This window comes from Platichthys flesus, chromosome 18 (genome assembly GCF_949316205.1).
Source record: "Platichthys flesus chromosome 18, fPlaFle2.1, whole genome shotgun sequence".
NCBI classification, from domain to species: domain Eukaryota; kingdom Metazoa; phylum Chordata; class Actinopteri; order Pleuronectiformes; family Pleuronectidae; genus Platichthys; species Platichthys flesus.
Window position 1 is genome coordinate 15,236,973 of NC_084962.1, and position 18,386 is coordinate 15,255,358.

Sequence of the window (18,386 nt, forward strand, 5' to 3'; positions counted from 1 at the left end):
GGGTCAAGCTGGCAACACGGCACAGTTTGCCATAGGCAGTGCATGCTACTACAAACCTGAAAGAATGCTCTAAGTACTTCTAGAGGGATAGTAGAATAAAGTTGCATAACTGTGAAATGTCCTTCGTTAACTTTAGCCTCATTCTACTCATCAGAACCTCCTGTCAAGGCCTGGATCCACTGGACATGCTGTGGAGGTGAGAAGGTCTGATTAAAAATTCACTTCTTTGAATCCCTTTTCGTCGCCGACCTTGCTGTTGAGTGTGTGTGTGTGTGTGTGTGTGTGTGTGTGGGGGGGGGGGGGTGCCACCATGGGCCAGAATTATAAATAATTGCGTCACTATAATAATTCTGGGAGTATTCTTTATTTTCTCTTCAAAATGAGCTGAACTGTCCTGGGGTAAGGCTCGCTGTTAAATAGAATAATCTTGTTTATAATAATAATGATGATGCTGATTATCAAAGTGAATTATGATACATTTGCATGTTTCGCATTTCATATCAGTGTTCATCTTTTTTTCGTGATGTAACGTAAAAACATTGTTTTTGTTTTCTTGTTGAGGCGTATATGTAAAACCATGTTGGCTGCAGAGGTCAAATAATATCTGACCTATTGTGTAGAACTTTGGGCAAAACATGAACACGTTCAGTTTTCATTTGACAAAAAAGAGCCTTAAGAATCATCAGAAGTCCATACACAGATCCAGTATTGATTCAGTTAAAGTTTTGAAATTTCAGGAACTAGTAAATCACAGTATTCTACAAATAATGTACAAAACTCAGAAGAAAAACTTGTGAAGATTTGAAAAAAGAGAACGCCATTGTTACTTAAAACCGAGATTCAGAACCAAATTGATGGAACGTTGAATTACAGTGACAGGAATCAATTTGTGGAATAATCTCAACAAAGACACTAACACAAACACTATATTAAAAAACACTATTAAAGCCAGTGGGTTGAGGAAATACAATGAAATGTGTTAATTAAGGTTTGTTTTGTTGTGACAGATAAATCGTTTTTCTTCTATGAATGGTATTAAATTAATTATGACTTAGTTAGGAACTTATAGAGGAAAGTGAGGGGCTGTGTCGGCCTACAGCTATTTACATTTTTTATTTAAAATTTGATTGATATATTTGCCTTTTTAATTAATGTCTTGTGAAAGACGGCAGAATATATGGGGGTAATCTTTGTTCTGCTCCTTTTCATTAAAAGATCAGAGATTTTGCTTTTGCATTTAAATTGTTTGGTTTGTTCGATGAATAAAATAAACTTATATATGTATAATTGATTCATAAACAAACCTCGATTTATTCATTTATCAAATCTGTCCTAGAATCCATCCCTCTCTGTCTCTGCAGTAACTTCTGTGAGTTTTGACAGTTGAGTTTCCAGTAACAGCAGTGTATTAATAAATAAATAAAACTCGTATTAAATATGTATAACGTGCCATAACAAAGACTGCGGTTAGCCCCAGCTCTGAAGTTCTTTGCAGCTACAGAGCTCGGCAAAGAATTCCACAACAGTAAATTGTAGGAAAAGCTTTCACTGTTACTGTCAGGGTTACTTCATTCTTTTAATTTCATGTTGGTTTTTGGGAGCTGGTGGTGGAGAGCTACGCCGAGACAGGAGCTGCACTGAAAACACACAACACAATGAACCTGGACCTCGAGAGATACGCCTGAGAAATATTTAATAATCCACCAGCAAGAACAATCAATATGTTTCTACAGAGGAGAATGGGAGAGGAGAGACTGGCAGCTTGTACAGAATCTGTGAGTCCCAAACTCATCCCGGTGCTCGGTTCAGAGATCGGTGGTTTGATGAGGTTGATGCGTAAAATATATATATATATATATAGTGGAAATGGGGAATGAAATCAGCCCTTGTACTTCTTCTATCTTTCAAATAACCTCCTTGGTTAGAGGGTAAACGCACTGAAACAGCGTGCACGCCTTTTATCTGAATATAATTGGAGATATAAATATGTTTTTGCCTCGTCTGCCTTTGCTTTGCTGAAGATATTTGTAGAGCAGACAAACAGATGTTTCACCTTATTGTAGCTTTACCACTGCAGCAGATTACAGTTTTCATTAATAACAGCTTGCATCCAAACTTTCACTGCAGCTGTTATTCTGCAGCCAGCCACCTGGGGGCAATCAAGACACTTTGGCTTCACATATTTGTTACAGTTCGGTGAATCTGATTTGGTTCTGGTGGTTCAAATAGTAAAACCTCTGTTTGACACTACTTCCTGAAGCATGAATGAAATCAGTACGAGACCTCCGAATGAAAAGAATGTCCCGTGTTCTGCTCATTTAAAGTGAAGGGAAAGTGTCTCGTCTCTTTATCACTGTGAAGCTGACAATTATCAGAAGTGGGGCCGTTCAGGGTGTGACTGTGTCAGGATCAGCAGTTAACCTTTAGTTGACCTCAGGAAAGTGAGTCCACCTCTCCCGTCTGACCTCTTCACCCCTGCAACAAACACTCGGGTCAGTTAATAACATTCTGTGTGTGGAGCGTGAACCATTCACCTGCTGTAAAAGGTCTGTTTAATAACCGATGCTGGACTAATGCTGCAGAGAAGATAAGTGTGAACCAAACAAAAACATAAAAAATCGTCGGAAGGTGATAATGAGATCTGGGTAAAGTAAAGCAGAAAAACAATTTGAGAAAAGCTGCACACATTGTTATCACATTTTAAAGATAAATCTTTCGCTGGCTTCCTGCAGATGTAGCCTGAGGGGTGGGAAATTAATGCCGGAGTCCAGGAGGAGGCAGCTCAGCCTAAATATTAATGTGCTGTGTGGATTGCTCCGTGCAAAACATAATGGAAATGACTTGGCTGTCATGTAGTTGTGGCCTTGGAAGCAGAACAGGAGCACTTAATACTTGGAAAATACAATTGAGTTTAATCATAAACAACATTGTGGAAAAAGAAATCATGCTGTCATCACTATTCTTATATTATCTTTCATTAAAACATCATTGACCTCCAACAAGTAAAGAATGTACATAATAATAATAATAATAATAATAATAATAATAATTATAATTATAATAAACTGAATAACATCAGAAAAAAGTATTTTCTGTTTCTCTTTTTGTCGATTCACTGGATCTCTGCATTCTCTGACTTCAAGGCTTGAGCTAGTTTTAGAGGAATGTATAGTACAGGAATCCAAAATTATCTCCCCCCCAATCATATTGTTTTTGTTTTTTTTCATCTTCTGACACCACAACATATTTTGTCTCATTTGCAAGTCATCGCACACATCAACCGCTCGTGAAGTCTTCCAGAGGGTTCGGAAATAACACAAACCTCCAGTGGCGAACGCACACACTCCCTCAGGCTCACGTACAGTCAAACAAACGGTAACAACGCACACACGCAGGAATGGCTGCGGTGGACGTGTACGGCACCGAGCTCCAGTGCTTTGATCCGACCTTTTGGCCATAAAGCATCACACAGACCCGAGGCGGCGGCTTCATCCTCAGCAGAACCGATCACGAGAGGGGGGAAAAGCATTCGTCTGCCACCGGCCTCGCTCGAGCACGGCTCAGATAGAACCTCTTCACTGACTCTCTCTCTGCTCCTCCTCTCCATCAGTGCTTCACGCTGAGTGCTGCGTCCTCTGCTGCTGGAACTCTAAAGGAAATGCCACAGATGCACCATCGGAGGGGGAAGAAAAAAAGTGACCTTTAAAGAAACCACACAAAAAAAAAAAAAGATACTCACCGAGGGGGTAACCAGGCGTCCATTTTTACACAATGTAATGTCACCGAGCCGAGCACTGTGGAGGTTGTTTTTTGATAAAGTCTGAACTTTTTTAAAACATGTGAAACAATTAAAAACACAGTAACACGATAAAAACCTTTTGATTTTTTTTTTTTTAAAGTCTGCACTCAGAGTGAAGTGTGGGTTTACACTTTGTTCTGACAGGCAGGTGATGCTGAAAATCTCTATGATGGTTTTCACAGCAGTTCAAGTGGGCGTGACCAGAGCAGAACATCGTCCTGTCATGCAGCTGATCTACCTCTGCTCCTGGAGCTGTTCATAAAAAGAAGCAGTCGGTCTCGAACGGTGCCGTGTCCGGCGCTGGCGGTCATGTGTCAATGACGTCCTGCGCTGGCGAGGGTTCATGTGGCAAACTGGTGGTGTTGGGCAGCGGCTGCGTGTGGCTGACGGAGTTCTGCTGCAGCTCTAGCGCCATGGCGTTCTGCGGGTGGGGGAACTCCTTCACCTGTCTGCGGTACTCCAGGAAGGTGGACGCCTTGGTCGCGATGGCCACCACGTTCTTGCCCACAAAGATGGTGGACACGCGGCTGTCCTGAAACAACACCATGTTCACGCCCCGTATGAGGATGGTGACCATGTTGATGGTGACCAGGCTCAGGACTGGGTAGAGCATCATCTTCTGGGGCGACATGTGCTCCCCCTGCATGCTGATCTCACTGAGCGACACGCAGGGCAGGATGAGCAGCAGGATGTAGCAGTAGAAGAACATCAGGCCCTCGGCCCAGATGGGTAAGCCTGTCCGCTGAGGCTCCCACAGGTTCGCTTGGATATCCAGCAGGTCCAGCAGGTCCAGAGCCACCCAGAACAGGCGGCTCCTCATGTCCTCCTTCTTTCTAAAAGTCCTCACGTATTCCATACTATCCAGAGCCACGAGAACGAGGTATAAACCCGGCACACACACAGATAATAACAACGTCAATGCCTTCCGTGCCACGGTCTCTAGACTCTTCCTGTCGGCCTTGCAATTCTGGAAGACGAAGTAGAGTTTGATTTCCAGAACAAAGATGTAGAGAAACCACAGGATCATGGCGTACCCTCGCCGGGCGGTGCGCACCTCGGCGCCGACCCACACCGCCACGTACCGCAGCACGATGAGGAAGCATACGTCCCCCACCAGCACTATAATGCACACACCGATCTTCCTTGGACCCTGGTTCTGCTCCACCAGGTAGGCGTCCATGAAGGCCATGCTGGTCATGATGACTATGGTGGTCAGGCACACGTGGCGTTTGTCTGGGGGCGGTAACACCATGGCGAGGTCACCGGCTGGCTCTCACTCTGTCAACAGCTTTCAAAGGGAAAAAGAGAAAGTCCGGAGGGTAAGCGCAGCGCTGTGCCCCTTCCAAACCCTTTAGAGTTGAGGGAAAAAGGGAATTTAAGTTGGTCTGACAGCTCTGGCGCGCACAGGTGCAAACATCAACCTACTGTGGGGTCTGTATTAAAATAATATAAGTCACTGGAACTAATAGTCCCTTCAAGGTGGGAGGGGGGGGGGGGGGTGTGAGGTGAGGTTATTTCAGCTTAAAAGCAGAGCCGTGTGTGGAGTCAGCAGAGAGCTGCTGGCTGCTGATTGCTCTCAGACCATGGGAAAACGGGAACATCACCTCGTTACTCAGCGCACTTCCATTGATCCGGCCCTGCCCCTGAGCAGCGGCTACACCGAGGGCTCTACAGCTGACATACCATGACTGATAGTAATCCACACGTAGTCAAATGGAGAATACTCTGAGTGGGCTCCAGCTAATGGACATGTGATGGGATCGAGGGACACGGTGCTGCGGTGGGGAAATGTTTATGGAGGTGTTTATTTTTGCACGAGACTGTGGAGGAAGTAGCCGCGTGGCATGAGACTATATCCGTGCGTACGCCCGTGCTGCTGCTCTGCATGTGCGAGGAATCCCTCTCTGGATCCTCCTGTGGAAGGTGGCGCAGTGTGTGTGGCTCCTCGTGGTCGTGCAGCGTGAGCGAGGGGAAACGGAGGAGAGGGAGGAGAGGAGTCTGCAGTGGCCAGAGGCCTCCAGCCGCCATAAATCACAGAGACAGCAGGTCAGCGGCCCACGAGGCCTGGCGTCCGACAACGGCTTCCCCGGGGGGAGGCTCTTACACCGGGCTGAAGATCCATTCTCTGTAACTCCTCTTGCCACGTGCCAGCCTCTCCTCAGCCTGGAGGAAGGAGAAATAAAGAGAGGGGGAGGAGAAGGAGAAAAGAAACCTGTCAGCACTACTGGGCCATATAACATGGATTTCATTGCCAACAGCCCTCCACATATGAGAAGCCAAGTAATGTGTCAGCTTGGCTCAAACGTGGCCTATTTTAGTATAGATAGGACAGAGCACAGTGCATGTTACAGTATAACTGCTCCAGGATGTCATTACCACTCTCTGGTATATTGTCTTGAGACATCTGGATGCATGACTCGATATGCCCTGTTGATTGTATTATTACATTCAGCATATTGGGGTAATACCCACTAGTTTCCATTATGGGCGTTAAATTAATCGTAGATTTATTACAAGAAACTGTAGAACCCGATTTTATAGTCTCGTATAGGAGCTGAGTCGCTGGCAGCTCATTTTATTTTTCTCTGCATTACTTGGCACAACACTCTCTTGTAAAAGCCAGGGTAAATGGGAAAGGCGATGGAGGAGTTCAATTCCTGCATATATTTTGAGCCAGTTTGGTCCAAACTGCAACAAGGTAATCACGATTGCACTGTGCCCGGCATGCAATAGATTTAGTTTAAATTATATGAGGCTGCTTAAGTTTTATTGTGGTGCATCTGTCGGCTTGTTATCACTTTGAATAGTGGTTTTCTTTCTGTCTCTCCTTTCTTCGAATGAACCTGTTAACAATGTGCATTTCGTTGCCACTGTTATATCCTTATTAAAATGAACATCCCTCGTTGTTCAAACATCGTCTGAGGCAAAGACCAGAAGCCATCCTGCAGGTCACTACTCACTTTCTTCTTCTACGAGAGTCTTCAAACAGTAGATGGATAATTATACTCAGATCAAACTCCATTTCCAGCCTCCGATTACAATTTGTTTTTACTGAACGACGTTTCGAGGTGTTTCTGTTTTGACCTCTTTAGTAATCTGCCTGATGTGTGCGTTGAGGCGAGTGACAGGCTGGGGTGGGGGTGGGGGGGGGCCTGCTCCCATCAACACGCTGACGTTTACATCTCATCCTTAAAAAAACAAAACGAAACTGTACAGATGCTGAGTGCTTGACTCGCCAGCAGGAGCCCACCTCGTGCACTGGACTCATCCATAAATAACACACATGTCTAAATAGGGTGGATAAAAAAAACAAAAAAAAGAGTGAAAGAAGAAGTGAAATGTGTTTATTGAGCAGAAACGTCTCCCTGGGTTTAAGTTTGGGATTAAAGGGGAACTTGAATTTATCTGTCGCCCCCCCCCCGTCACCGGATCCTTCAGGCAGAACAGGAATAAATCACATTAGTGTTTCTGTCAGCTGAGGTAAACTCCAGGTCCGGATGTGACTGTTTTATTTAGAGAGCAGAGCCAACACTGCTGGGTTCAGGTGAATGAGCAGAAACCTCTCATGCAGGTATCCCGAAAATAGTCCGCAACTTGTATTTGAGTCAATGTCATGAGAACCCAGACACCATCCAATAACACACACTCATTCAAACCTCTCGGCTTTCCACAGCCAATCAGGTAGTTTGCAAAATATCTCAATAAGACTGAAATCTAACAAGTAAGCACGGCCATGCTCGATGTTATATACTCAAGCACAACGATACTTCGACCAGTATATATTTCTTACTGCTCATAGTTCTTAAATCATACAATACCTGTTAATCGTGTACTATTCCATATATATTTCTTACTTTACATATCTATTTATTTACATTCCTCTTTAAATATGCACAATACTCTGCACTTTACTGCCTTTTTTTTGCATTTCTGGTTCGATGCTAAACTGCATTTCGTTGTGCATGTACTTGTACTATGCAATGACAATAGAGTTGAATCTAATCTAATCTATCCATGACAATGCTAAGTATAGACTGGATATAAAGCTGGAAGATGCTACCTCACATCCCCACAGTATCCAAAAATGAAATAAAAATATTCCTGATATTAACTTCTTGACCAATGGGAGCCGGAGCCTGTGCTGTAGCAACCAGTTCTGTCAAATACACAGACTCGACCAATCACGAGTCAGTCTCAGCTGTCAATCATGAGCAAGAGTATCTGTCATACATCATTGCATATAAAACCACAACAGGTTTCATCGTCTGGGAAATATATGTTGGACATTAAGCCAACATGTAATATAGAAGTGAAATGTAAATATTAAAAAAGATTAGGCAACTAATGAGTTAATCAATGGTTAACTAACATTTAAAGTTTATAATTATGTTACAATTAAGCAAGTAATTGCAAAAATAACCAACTAGCTGATATTTATCCCTTTATTCATTTATAAATGTTGTTAATTCATCATATTCATAGTGAAATGTTAGTATGTTGTTGATGAATAGATCGATTGAGAACAGGTCTTTTCTAGTGGTCAAACAGTTAAACCAGTGTTCCCAGTATAGTCACGCAGACGTTGTTCTCATTAATATCTTTTTACTCAATCTCTTAATGAATGAAATGAAGAGTTTCTAATTAGACAACATTAACAAAACGCGAGATGTCAATAACAACAGCACTTTTAGACAAAAGGCTGAAGGTTATTTACTGAACATATTAGTCAAACACTTTCAAACCTTTTAGTCATATTGATTGACTTCATTTTTAAAAGCCAATCCAGGAATGTGTGTTGTAAATTATTCCATCACTCTGCTTTCTTCTGTGAGTCAAAGTCACTCTCATTTTGACCAATTGACTTCTTCATATGACAAATTTAAGTAAGTAATAAATAAACATGAGTTGCTGTGGGTTTTTCCCCGGCGCGCTGTGTGAAATCAACAGAGCAAAATGGACTTTTGAGCTGTTTTTTGAACGAGATCCAAAAGTATGGGACAGGTTATTTATCATCAGAGAAATTCCAACCTCTGAGAAAATGAACTGTGTTTACACCCTGAAAGGATATAAGGGAAAAACTTAATAGCTTCTATCATGACTTTCAGTGGATATGTTGTTCGCTCTCTTTGCAACATACACGTTTGATGAGGGGGGTAAAAAAAAGAACTTATCACACCAAATAACATCTGGAATCAAAGGCTGTTGATTAAGGCCCAGTTAACGACGAGCGAACCACCACAACCAGTCTCATTTGTAGGTCGGCATGGATTTGAATGTTTAAAACCCATTATGTAGAACGGGGCCTAAGTAAGACATTAGATTCATAAAATGGTGATTAATTGACTGATTAGCAGGGAGCTATGGATCATTAATGTTCTGGAAGGACCACTGCTCTCATGTATACGGTACATCACGTCTTCATTTAAACACCATTAATTATCAGAAAAGACTTTGAGATTGTTAATAAGCGGATTATCGCCGACGTGATAACACACGAGTGCTAAATTGGACCTCCAGGAGTTACGACTTCTGGCCTCAAACACGGATCTGGAGGCACGATTAGATCCTACATGGGTACCACATGAAACAGGAAGCTGATGAGCGTTGACAGTAATGGACGATTATTAATCCTCGCTGTCACACACAATTGAAAAGTGCCTTTGTCTGTGTGACACGATGACACACGGCTCGGTTTAGCATATTCTCTTCATCACTTACGATATATGACTCGAGGCTACAGATTAGGACGAGCCGCCGAATTGGGGGGGGGGGGGGGGGGGGGGAAGAGGACGTCAAAGAAATGCTGGTTGATATGTAATTTGACAGCTGTGACGTCGATCATCTCACATCGATGCCTGGCTCTTCTCCTGCAAGAGCACGGGGCCCCAGTGTACAGCCGCCTGTACGTTTCCGCTGTGCTTATATGCTTCAATTACAGCGTATTAATTGCAGTGTGCTAAAAATAGGCAACACGGAGGGCTGTGAACTGGCAGCACAACATTTCTTCACAGAGGGAGGCTATTACTGTGTCTGTGGGCCAGGCCGTTATCTCTCTCTGAATAGCCAGAGCTTCCTTGTCGGGCACTTGTATTAACACTTCGCCTCCCTGTCTGGCTGCAGGCTTCCATAAGGATCACAGCATGGACAGAGAAACGGCATCCATGTCTGTTTGAGCCCAAGAACAAACCAGTCAGGACAAGATGACGTTCTGATACCAACCACCAGCATCAGGACCGACTCCAGTACTGCCGACACAGCCTGGTCGGTGTCTACGCAAATCTATGTATCCATCCAGATAAAACCTCCTTCTTTACCACTGGCAAGTACTTTTTTAGAACGGTGAAGAAGTGGTTTTCGTGTATCGTTAGCCAGAGCCGCTGACATGTGGAGTGTAAAAAAGGACAAACTACCGACAACTTTGGAAGCGGCTTTCAAACGTTGCTATAGACTTGACAGAGACGGTCCCAGAGCGAGACAGGTAACAGACAAACCTGTCGGGTTCGCTGTTGTGTATTCTCGAGTCTCATTCATCTTCTTTTCCAGTTTTGTCTCACACAAGCAAAAAAACACAACCACAGAACAACCAAACAAAGCAGAAAGTTGTGTTGTAGCTTTCGCATTCATGACAGCCATTAACGTCTCGGAACCGTTGTTATGACTGTCAGCGTGGATGGTAAAAGGAGTTCTATGGCATCCCTTCTTTCTATGCGTTCCTTATTCAGTGGGTCTAACCTGAGCAAGGCCAAACAACAATGATAGCAATCGTCACTTCTATGCAACTATTGAATTTTGTTAAATGCACTGGTACCGGATCAGTATCAGGAAGCGAGAACATGTTATCAGACCATCTCTTGTCAATGCAACTAGAAAAACAGCATTCATTTCCAGTTGCTCAGGATCCGTCCACTCGACTGTGTGAAGGGGGAAAAAAAACAACTAATCAAAAGCTGATAAGTTGTTTAAGCCGCGTGTTGCTGCTTTTGAACACGCACAAACTGTTTATTGCCTCTGTTCTCGCTAGATTGATGTTTGTCTTTTTTGACACAACCTCTCCGTTTAGGAACAGTTGAGTCTTTCAAGCGCCGAGATGCTTTTTCTTTTAACACTGCGGCGTCCTGTCAGATAATGCATCTCGTGAGGGCTGAGCTATCTCTTGTTTACAGCAGCGAAAATCATTTCATCCTTTCGACTGTGGATGACGTGCTCCGTCACCTGTCGGCTTCAAAGCAGACCGAGATGTTTATGATTTGCCGAAGCCGAATTGTTATGCATTAAATCAATTGTGTTACATCAAACTCTCCCGAAAGTGCTTCTTCCTCCCAGCTCGACACTCCAAGGATGATCAAATGTTTCCGTCAATGTCAGCAACACTGCTGCGGGACGGTGAAGGTCCTCCGCGCGGGGCCGTTTTGTCCGATATTTATGTCAGGTTGTCTTCATTACAGCCAGAATGAGACCCATATGTGGTCCTGGATGGCGGCCATCTCCATCATCACAGCAGGTGTTCTGCGCCGTCCTTTGTGTAACAGTCAGCGCTTGGCTAGTTTAGGGAGCGGTGGCAGATTGCTTTGAATTTGCCCAATGCACAGGGAAGAGCTCAGCACAGCTCAGCTGAACAAAGCCTTGCACACACACACACACACACAAACTGAACACACACGTTCGAAATGCACACACACACGCGTGCACTCGCATTGGCCGTGCGCGTATGGAAGCTCTTTCGCACACACCTACATTTCCCCCTGCCTGACAGGATCACGTCTTTATCCCATCTCTCACTGCCTGATAACATCCTCTAACAGCACATTGAACACATACAACCTCAACTGATTATAACTCAGGACGCCACTATTTCCCCAGATCCCTGCATACATGTTAAGACCTGTCTCATGTTCCCCGCTGGGGCCAATAACCAAGAAGACGTCTGTTCGGTTCTAGCAGCCGCACTGAGGAGTGTGCGTGACATCTCTAAGGTGCTCAGTAAATTTCCTTTTTCTGAATTAAAACCACCTCAGCTTCTCTCACGGGGCTGAGCCTGGGCTGTGATGCATTACTCCAGTGTATATCTACTGTATCTAATGGATCACCGTGGTGGCGCATTGGAATTCTACACACGTCTGTTTTACATTTTGTTGTCATTATGTTTTTTGGCAGGTTCAGTCCTTTTCTACCTAGTTTGCGCAATTCCGAGGCGCACACAATTACCCGAAACACAATACCCAGTTCTGTTTGTTACTTGCTCTTAGATTCCAATTTTCTTGTTTTACTGTTATCCCTGCATTATATGCCGGTAATTACTCATGAGGTCGCACTGGGTGAGAATACTGAAGAGGATCTGAAACTAAGAAGGGGGCCGTGTTTTGTTGCAGTGGCTCAGCTCATTTTATCATCAGTTATGTTTGATTAAGGCCGATGCTCACTCTTCTTTTGCATCTCACATCGAGTGCGTGATGAGCAGCGATTTGTTCGTCTCAGCACATAACTGGAACCGACCCAATCTGTATTCGGGCTCTCTGTGTGTCTTTAAATAGCCGTGGGTGTTGATCAAACACAGCTGAAGTCAGACATGCTGCCCATGACAAAGGACGGATAGCTGCCGGGCAGGGTATGACTCATAATAGTCATTGTACAGCAACTCAAAAAAGTGCTTCCCTCCAACTTGGCCCTCAGCAGCAGGGACCGGGGCTTTTTCATCATGACAGACGCGTCTTTTTCTCCCCTGCCAACCCTCAAACGGCCATAATGTGCACAGCGTCAATCAAAGTGTATTCTTTATTCACAAAGCTGGGGAGAGGATCAAAAGAGCCGTGCCACAGTGAGTCATCATCAAAGTGAGGAGCAGCCCTCTGACATCCCACCCGGCAGTTAATCACCAGCACACGGGGCCAGGATGACTGGTCGCCCTGATGTATACGAGGCATGAGACACGACAAATCCTTGAACTACCGGCCAGAAAGGACGACTTTTAAAAGCACGACAGCCCCTTAAATGTAACTGAAAAGTTTAACCTTTTGTTTGAGCAGCTTGTAATTTCTCTGTTGCTAATGTGCAGCCTGCACAGGGCTGATATCCAAGATGGTGAGAGAGTTACTCGTCTGCACAGAGAGTCCTGTCCTCAGAGCCTGTGCTTCTATTCCATTAAAGTCAGTGCAGACGCTCATCGAGGGTTTCTTTCATCTGCCTCTCTGAAAAAGTGTATCCTGGGGTTTAACATCCATACTCCACTATCACTGAGCGCCTGCTACAGTACTTGCTATTGGATTTCCACCATTTATGTTTTTTATAAGACTGGAACAATGATTAGTTTGTGTAGCATTCACAATATGGACCCTATTTCGTATTATTTTTCCCACCCACGCTGTAACCTCTGCAGTCTGAAAAACGTCGGCCTGTTCTTTTGTCTGCGTCATTCTCCAGCAGCTCGTCACTCAGCTGTCCTCAGTCTGTCAATCTGGTGATATTTGGCTTCTGGGAAATGGTGAAGAAATTGTGAAGGAGGCATATTTGCATGCTTCTATTCTTTCAAGACTCAGGCTATCTTGCAGGCATGTTGTTGTGCAAAGTCATGTTGGGCTGCTTTTGCATTCAGGGTCATTGTGACATTAAAAAACAACAACTCAGAAAGTTCTGATTTCCCTTCGATTCACTTTTTAGTTCTTATTTCACTTTTAGTTTTCTATATAGCTCAAGTACCGCTTGTGATTGCCTGTGGCTCAGGAGGTATAGAGGGTCGTCCACTAACTAGAAGATCGGTCGATTGATCCCCGACTCCTTTGGTCTGCTCTCGTTGTTGAGCAAGATACTGATCCCTGAATTTTCCTTAAACTATGACAAATTAAAGAATAACATTGAAAATAATCAAATCTAATTTCCAGGATTATTCACCCTCCTTTTAGCTCTGTTTTGGTTGCCACCGACTCCTTAGCTCTTTAACTCCTCCACACCAGACTTTACCTCAGTCAGTTGCTGGGTAGTTACCGTAATGGGTTCATCCCTGGAAGGTGTTTTTTTACAAACATCTGCTGGGAGCGGGGTCCAGATGAGTTTTGAGAGAGAATTCAAAACATTAAAGTTGCAGAATGTCTGTTCAAAACGAATCCTCTAAAAGAGAAACACCTCTCATTACCCCTTGTTTTTTAAAACCAAATTTCGCAGATAGGAGTCAGTGGAGCATAACTACATATAAATCCCGGCTGCTTTGTCCCTGGTTGTCAGTTTTACGACTTAAATCCAAATTATAACAATAAGGAAAGAGTGAATAATTAAGGTTTTTTCTTTTTACGTCTTGTTCTTTTAATCGCTTGTGTTGAGAAAACACACCTTCATGCACAGAATGTTTCTCTGTTAATTGGATTGTCCTCTCCGATTCGCTGGTCGGCCAATTAATGCTTTTAAAATGAGGGTCACAAAAGAGCCTGAGGTGGTGCAGTGACTAACAATATACTTCTTCTTTATAGACCCACAAACATGTTTGTACTTCTATCTTAGTGAGGAAACTCATAATGCATTCTCAAGCCCCATAACCTAACCCTAACTATAGAAACTAACCTCACCTAACCCTGTGTTAAATTAGAAATTTCCTTTTTACGGGACATGAAGATCTAGCCAGTAAGGTCCTCGGAGCAGGGTTGCTGATTCTCTCCCTACCCGCATTGTGGCCATCCTAACCAATACCTCATCTCTAACCGATCCCATGACCAACTCAAATCTAACCTTGACCTAACCAAAGCTGACCGCTAACCCAAACCAGGTACTGACTCATCAGGACCAGGCTTAGGTTCCCATGAGGTATAATGGTCCTCACAAGGTCAGTGTGTATGCTGGAAAAGGTCCTAAAGAGGCAACAAAAACAAGTACACACACACTAAGACAAGATCTGTGGCATGAAGCGGCACCATGCTAACATGTTATTACACACTCCTCCCAGCTTTTAATTCTCCCATGCAATGATGTAGGCGTTTTTAACCGGCGTATCGATTTGCTCACGTGATACCAGCCCTCATATTCAATCCCTAATGAGGACTTGGCCGCGTGTGTGATCACCCAGGGACAGAAGTGATTTTTATCCAGCGGTTTTACAGGGAGATCTATTTAATCTTTGTGTCAATAACAGCCCTCCCCCTTCAGCGCCTCTCCTTCCCTTCTTAAGCTTGCTATTTTGCCATGCCTTGCACTCCCTCCTCCTGTGTTCACTGTCGCCATTTCTAATCTGGCCGCCCCGGGGGAAGCGGCGTCGGTGCCTCATTCCAGTCACGCTGCACTTCTCTTTGCTTTGCATCCCACTTGAGGGTGGAATAACTTCCAAAAGACATCGAAACCTCAGAGGTCCCATTCAATATTTATCATATCTGCATTATGTCAAAGGAGCAAATAAGAAAGAGTTCTGCCGGATAGAGTTTCATCACCAACGCTCCGAAATGAAACTGAATGAAAGATCCACTCGTCCTGCCGTTCTCTCTGGTTTGCATATGAACATGTGTGCGCTGCCGGGTAAGAGGGCAAGACCGCTCACCTTCATGCAGCTTCATCCTCCGAGGGAAAAAAGTAACAGGATAAAACGAGCGGAGAAATGCAGAGGGAGCAGGAAGAGAGGGATTGATGCGAAAGAGCAAGGGTTGCTTTTCCACGTGATTGGATAAAAGGCGAAAGAGATGCGATACTGGGAGGATTTTTGAAGTGCGGCTAATGAGCTGGGAGTTCAAATGGATAGCTCTGCAGAGGACACAGATTAAATACTGTATTAGCCGCCCGGGATTTATGATGAGAGAGTGGAAAACAGGCAGGAAGGAGCAGAAAAGATGTCCCCTTTTATAACAAGTCATTCCATCTTCTGTTCAGTCTTTAAAACCTATTTCCCATGAAGCAAGTGAAGAAAAGGTGTTATACACGTCCCCCATTTTGAAGGTGATCGCTCTTGAAGACTCAATACAAGAGCATTTACCTCACGGGATGTTTGGCAGCGAACAAGGACCCGTGCTTTGTGTCACCTGGTATTTGGCAAAACATTCTAAAACTTTGAACGCGTCCCTCGGGGGCCGGATTGTTCGCTGAAAGCAACACCTGCTTTTTAGGACAAAGAAATATTTCACTCGGGATTAGACAGATGTTAACCACACAACTCGCAGAGGGCGGTTGCATTTCTTGGCACCGGCATCTGCCGAGAGGCTGGGTGGGTTGGACTCTTTGCAACTGTGAGCGAAGGATTTGTGTCGCTGTACAGCTGGGAGCCTTTCACCACTGGCTTTTGATGAGGCTCCTAGTGGTAATTTCTTTCAGGCCTTATTACGAGTGGTGTTGTCTACCAAGGTTTTACTGGCAGTTGTCGGCGGTGTCATTGTGAACAGACTGCTGCAGCTCTTTGGCAAGGTGTTGTGGATGTGCTCGGCAGTGTGCTGGGTTTGATGGGTAATTGATGTTGATGGGATAATTTGTCCGAGCCCCACAGGGAATGTGCAGGTTCCACACACCCTCCATTCTTTACAATTGGCTAGGTAGTCAGCTCAGAGAACACAGCATTTAGATAATATTTGGGATTCTAGAAGACAAATATTCTCTTCTTGTGGACTAACACTGTTTCTCCACCATCAGCTGATACTTTAAGTGAGTTGCAAGTTGTATTCCCATGGCTTGTGTTTTTCCATAGATCATACAGGAAGAACACAGACTGTCGATAAAGACAAAAAGGATTTATATATAAATGTATATATTTTTTTTTCCCCACTATCCAGAATGACAATCTTGAGAAGATTGACAAGTACTTGTGATATTTTTTTTGGTCCATGTCCCATCTGCTCATGTGGAAGAGTTGAGGTTTATGATCTTCTGTCACATTCTCCCTCTTCATATACATCTGTGGTCCTTCCAGTGAGGACAAGAGGGGGACACCAGGTTTGATAGTAGGTTTCCCAGCTGCACTGCTGCAAGATAGTGGACCACGATCTAAGCTAAAGGTTCAGTAGTTAAAGATAATTGTTCACAATCTAAGCTAAAGGTTGAGTATTTAAAGATAGTGCTCTGTAGCTTTAGAGCCGATATTTCAGGATATTCACCTATAATGGTCCAGCCTGTCTCTGTGTGCATTTAAAAGACAAAACCCTGATATTATCATGTCATGCAAATTAAAATAGATCATTATCATAGACGTCTTAGTCACAATTGACTTGAGTTATTAATATAAATTGTAAAAGTAATGAACAGTTCTTGTACACAAGGCTTAATGTGTCACAAAGACCCTTTTATGTGCTTGGTCTAATACATGAAGCTCCTTTCACACCCACTCACAGAAAATGGATCATTCTGTTGTTTTTAATACAGGCGTCAATTAAGCAGATCTGAGGCCTTCTATCAGAGACTGACATGAACATCAGCTTGTCTAATGCAATCAATACCAACAAGGCTACTCTGTAATTTACACACAATCCACAATGTTGCAGAGCCATTGAAGCAATTACCCTCGGAAGCCGAAATTGGGCGACTGTGAAGCATTAAATCGTGAAGAGATGCAGTCAGACGTTTGTAAAAACTGTCGATGAAATGTATTTTACATGTCCGTTTACATGTAAATAATAATAACAGGAATGTGCTGAGATTTCAGGATGGTGCTGCGAACAAAGGGGTCAGTGGCTCTTCCCTGCCCTTTAAAATATTGATCTCATGATATAATGTGATGTAAAACCTAACCCTTTGACCTCAGCCATAGAAATGGTCCACCAGTGCCTACATTTGTCTTTGTACGTCCATCGAGGAGGCTGTGTTTGCCCGCCTGTCTGTCGGTATCACTACGAGAAAGATTAACCAAAAAAACCACAGGACTGATTAGCACAAAACTCGGTATTGTTCAGGGAAGAACTTTTTAGGTTAAATTGAGGATGTCTTTTATTTATATTTCCGTTGATTTCTCAGAGGGCCTGATTTTCATGAGTGTGCCGAATGGGAGGTAGATCCAAATAAAAGGCTTCGATACGACGACGATCCAGAATTCTACCTCTCTGCTCAACAAATATCCTCGGCTCCAGTAAGATTTTTAAACTGACTATTGGTATGCCAGTGGGTCGGGGCTGAAGTATTAGCATGCACAGCTAGTGCGCAGCCCTTTAATACTGCAAACCGGTTTCCCAGGGGGGGGGATTGTGAGCAGGGGAAGTTTTGCAGGCGCAGAGGTCGAAGTTGATGTGGGCTCGTCTCACTGGAGGTCAGAGCCGGCATTGCCTCTGCTTATTACGCACGTTCTGGTGACTTAAGTACCAAAAGGCTGCGACTCGAACCCGTACAAAAGTGGGTAAATAATTTATATATGGAAAAATCTAAAATGTCAGATTTTTCTCGCAAAATAAAATATAACGCCTGTGGCCTCTGGCTTCAACCCCGGATAGCTGCAATGATGGAAAATAGGTGAGGGAAAAGTTTTAACTCAACTGCTTAAAGTTTCACATGAAAATTTAATGAAGGAGTTTCTGTATTTTATGTTTAAATTTATATTTAACCTGAATATATTGGATTTTTAAAATGCATTGGTGTCAAATATTGAGATTGTGTTTAAGCATTTCAAGTAAATATTATGTGTATTTTTTTATAACACAATTTATTC

The 18,386-nt window shown here is 43.6% G+C and overlaps 1 protein-coding gene across 1 annotated transcript; it reads right to left on the reverse strand.

The window, feature by feature from the left end:
• Positions 1-3,030: 3,030 nt before the first annotated feature.
• tmem121ab (transmembrane protein 121Ab) lies at positions 3,031-5,950 on the reverse strand. Its single transcript, XM_062411519.1, has 2 exons — positions 3,740-5,950; positions 3,031-3,649 (listed from the first exon to the last, which is right to left on the reverse strand). The coding sequence occupies exon 1, from the start codon at positions 5,049-5,051 to the stop codon at positions 4,107-4,109; it is 945 nt and encodes a 314-aa protein (XP_062267503.1). The 5' UTR covers positions 5,052-5,950; the 3' UTR covers positions 3,031-3,649; positions 3,740-4,106.
• Positions 5,951-18,386: the final 12,436 nt, after the last annotated feature.

Coding starts and splice junctions, on each gene's coding strand:
- tmem121ab (XM_062411519.1), bottom strand. CDS start 5,051: ATGGTGTTACCGCCCCCAGACAAACGCCACGTGTGCCTGACCACCATA.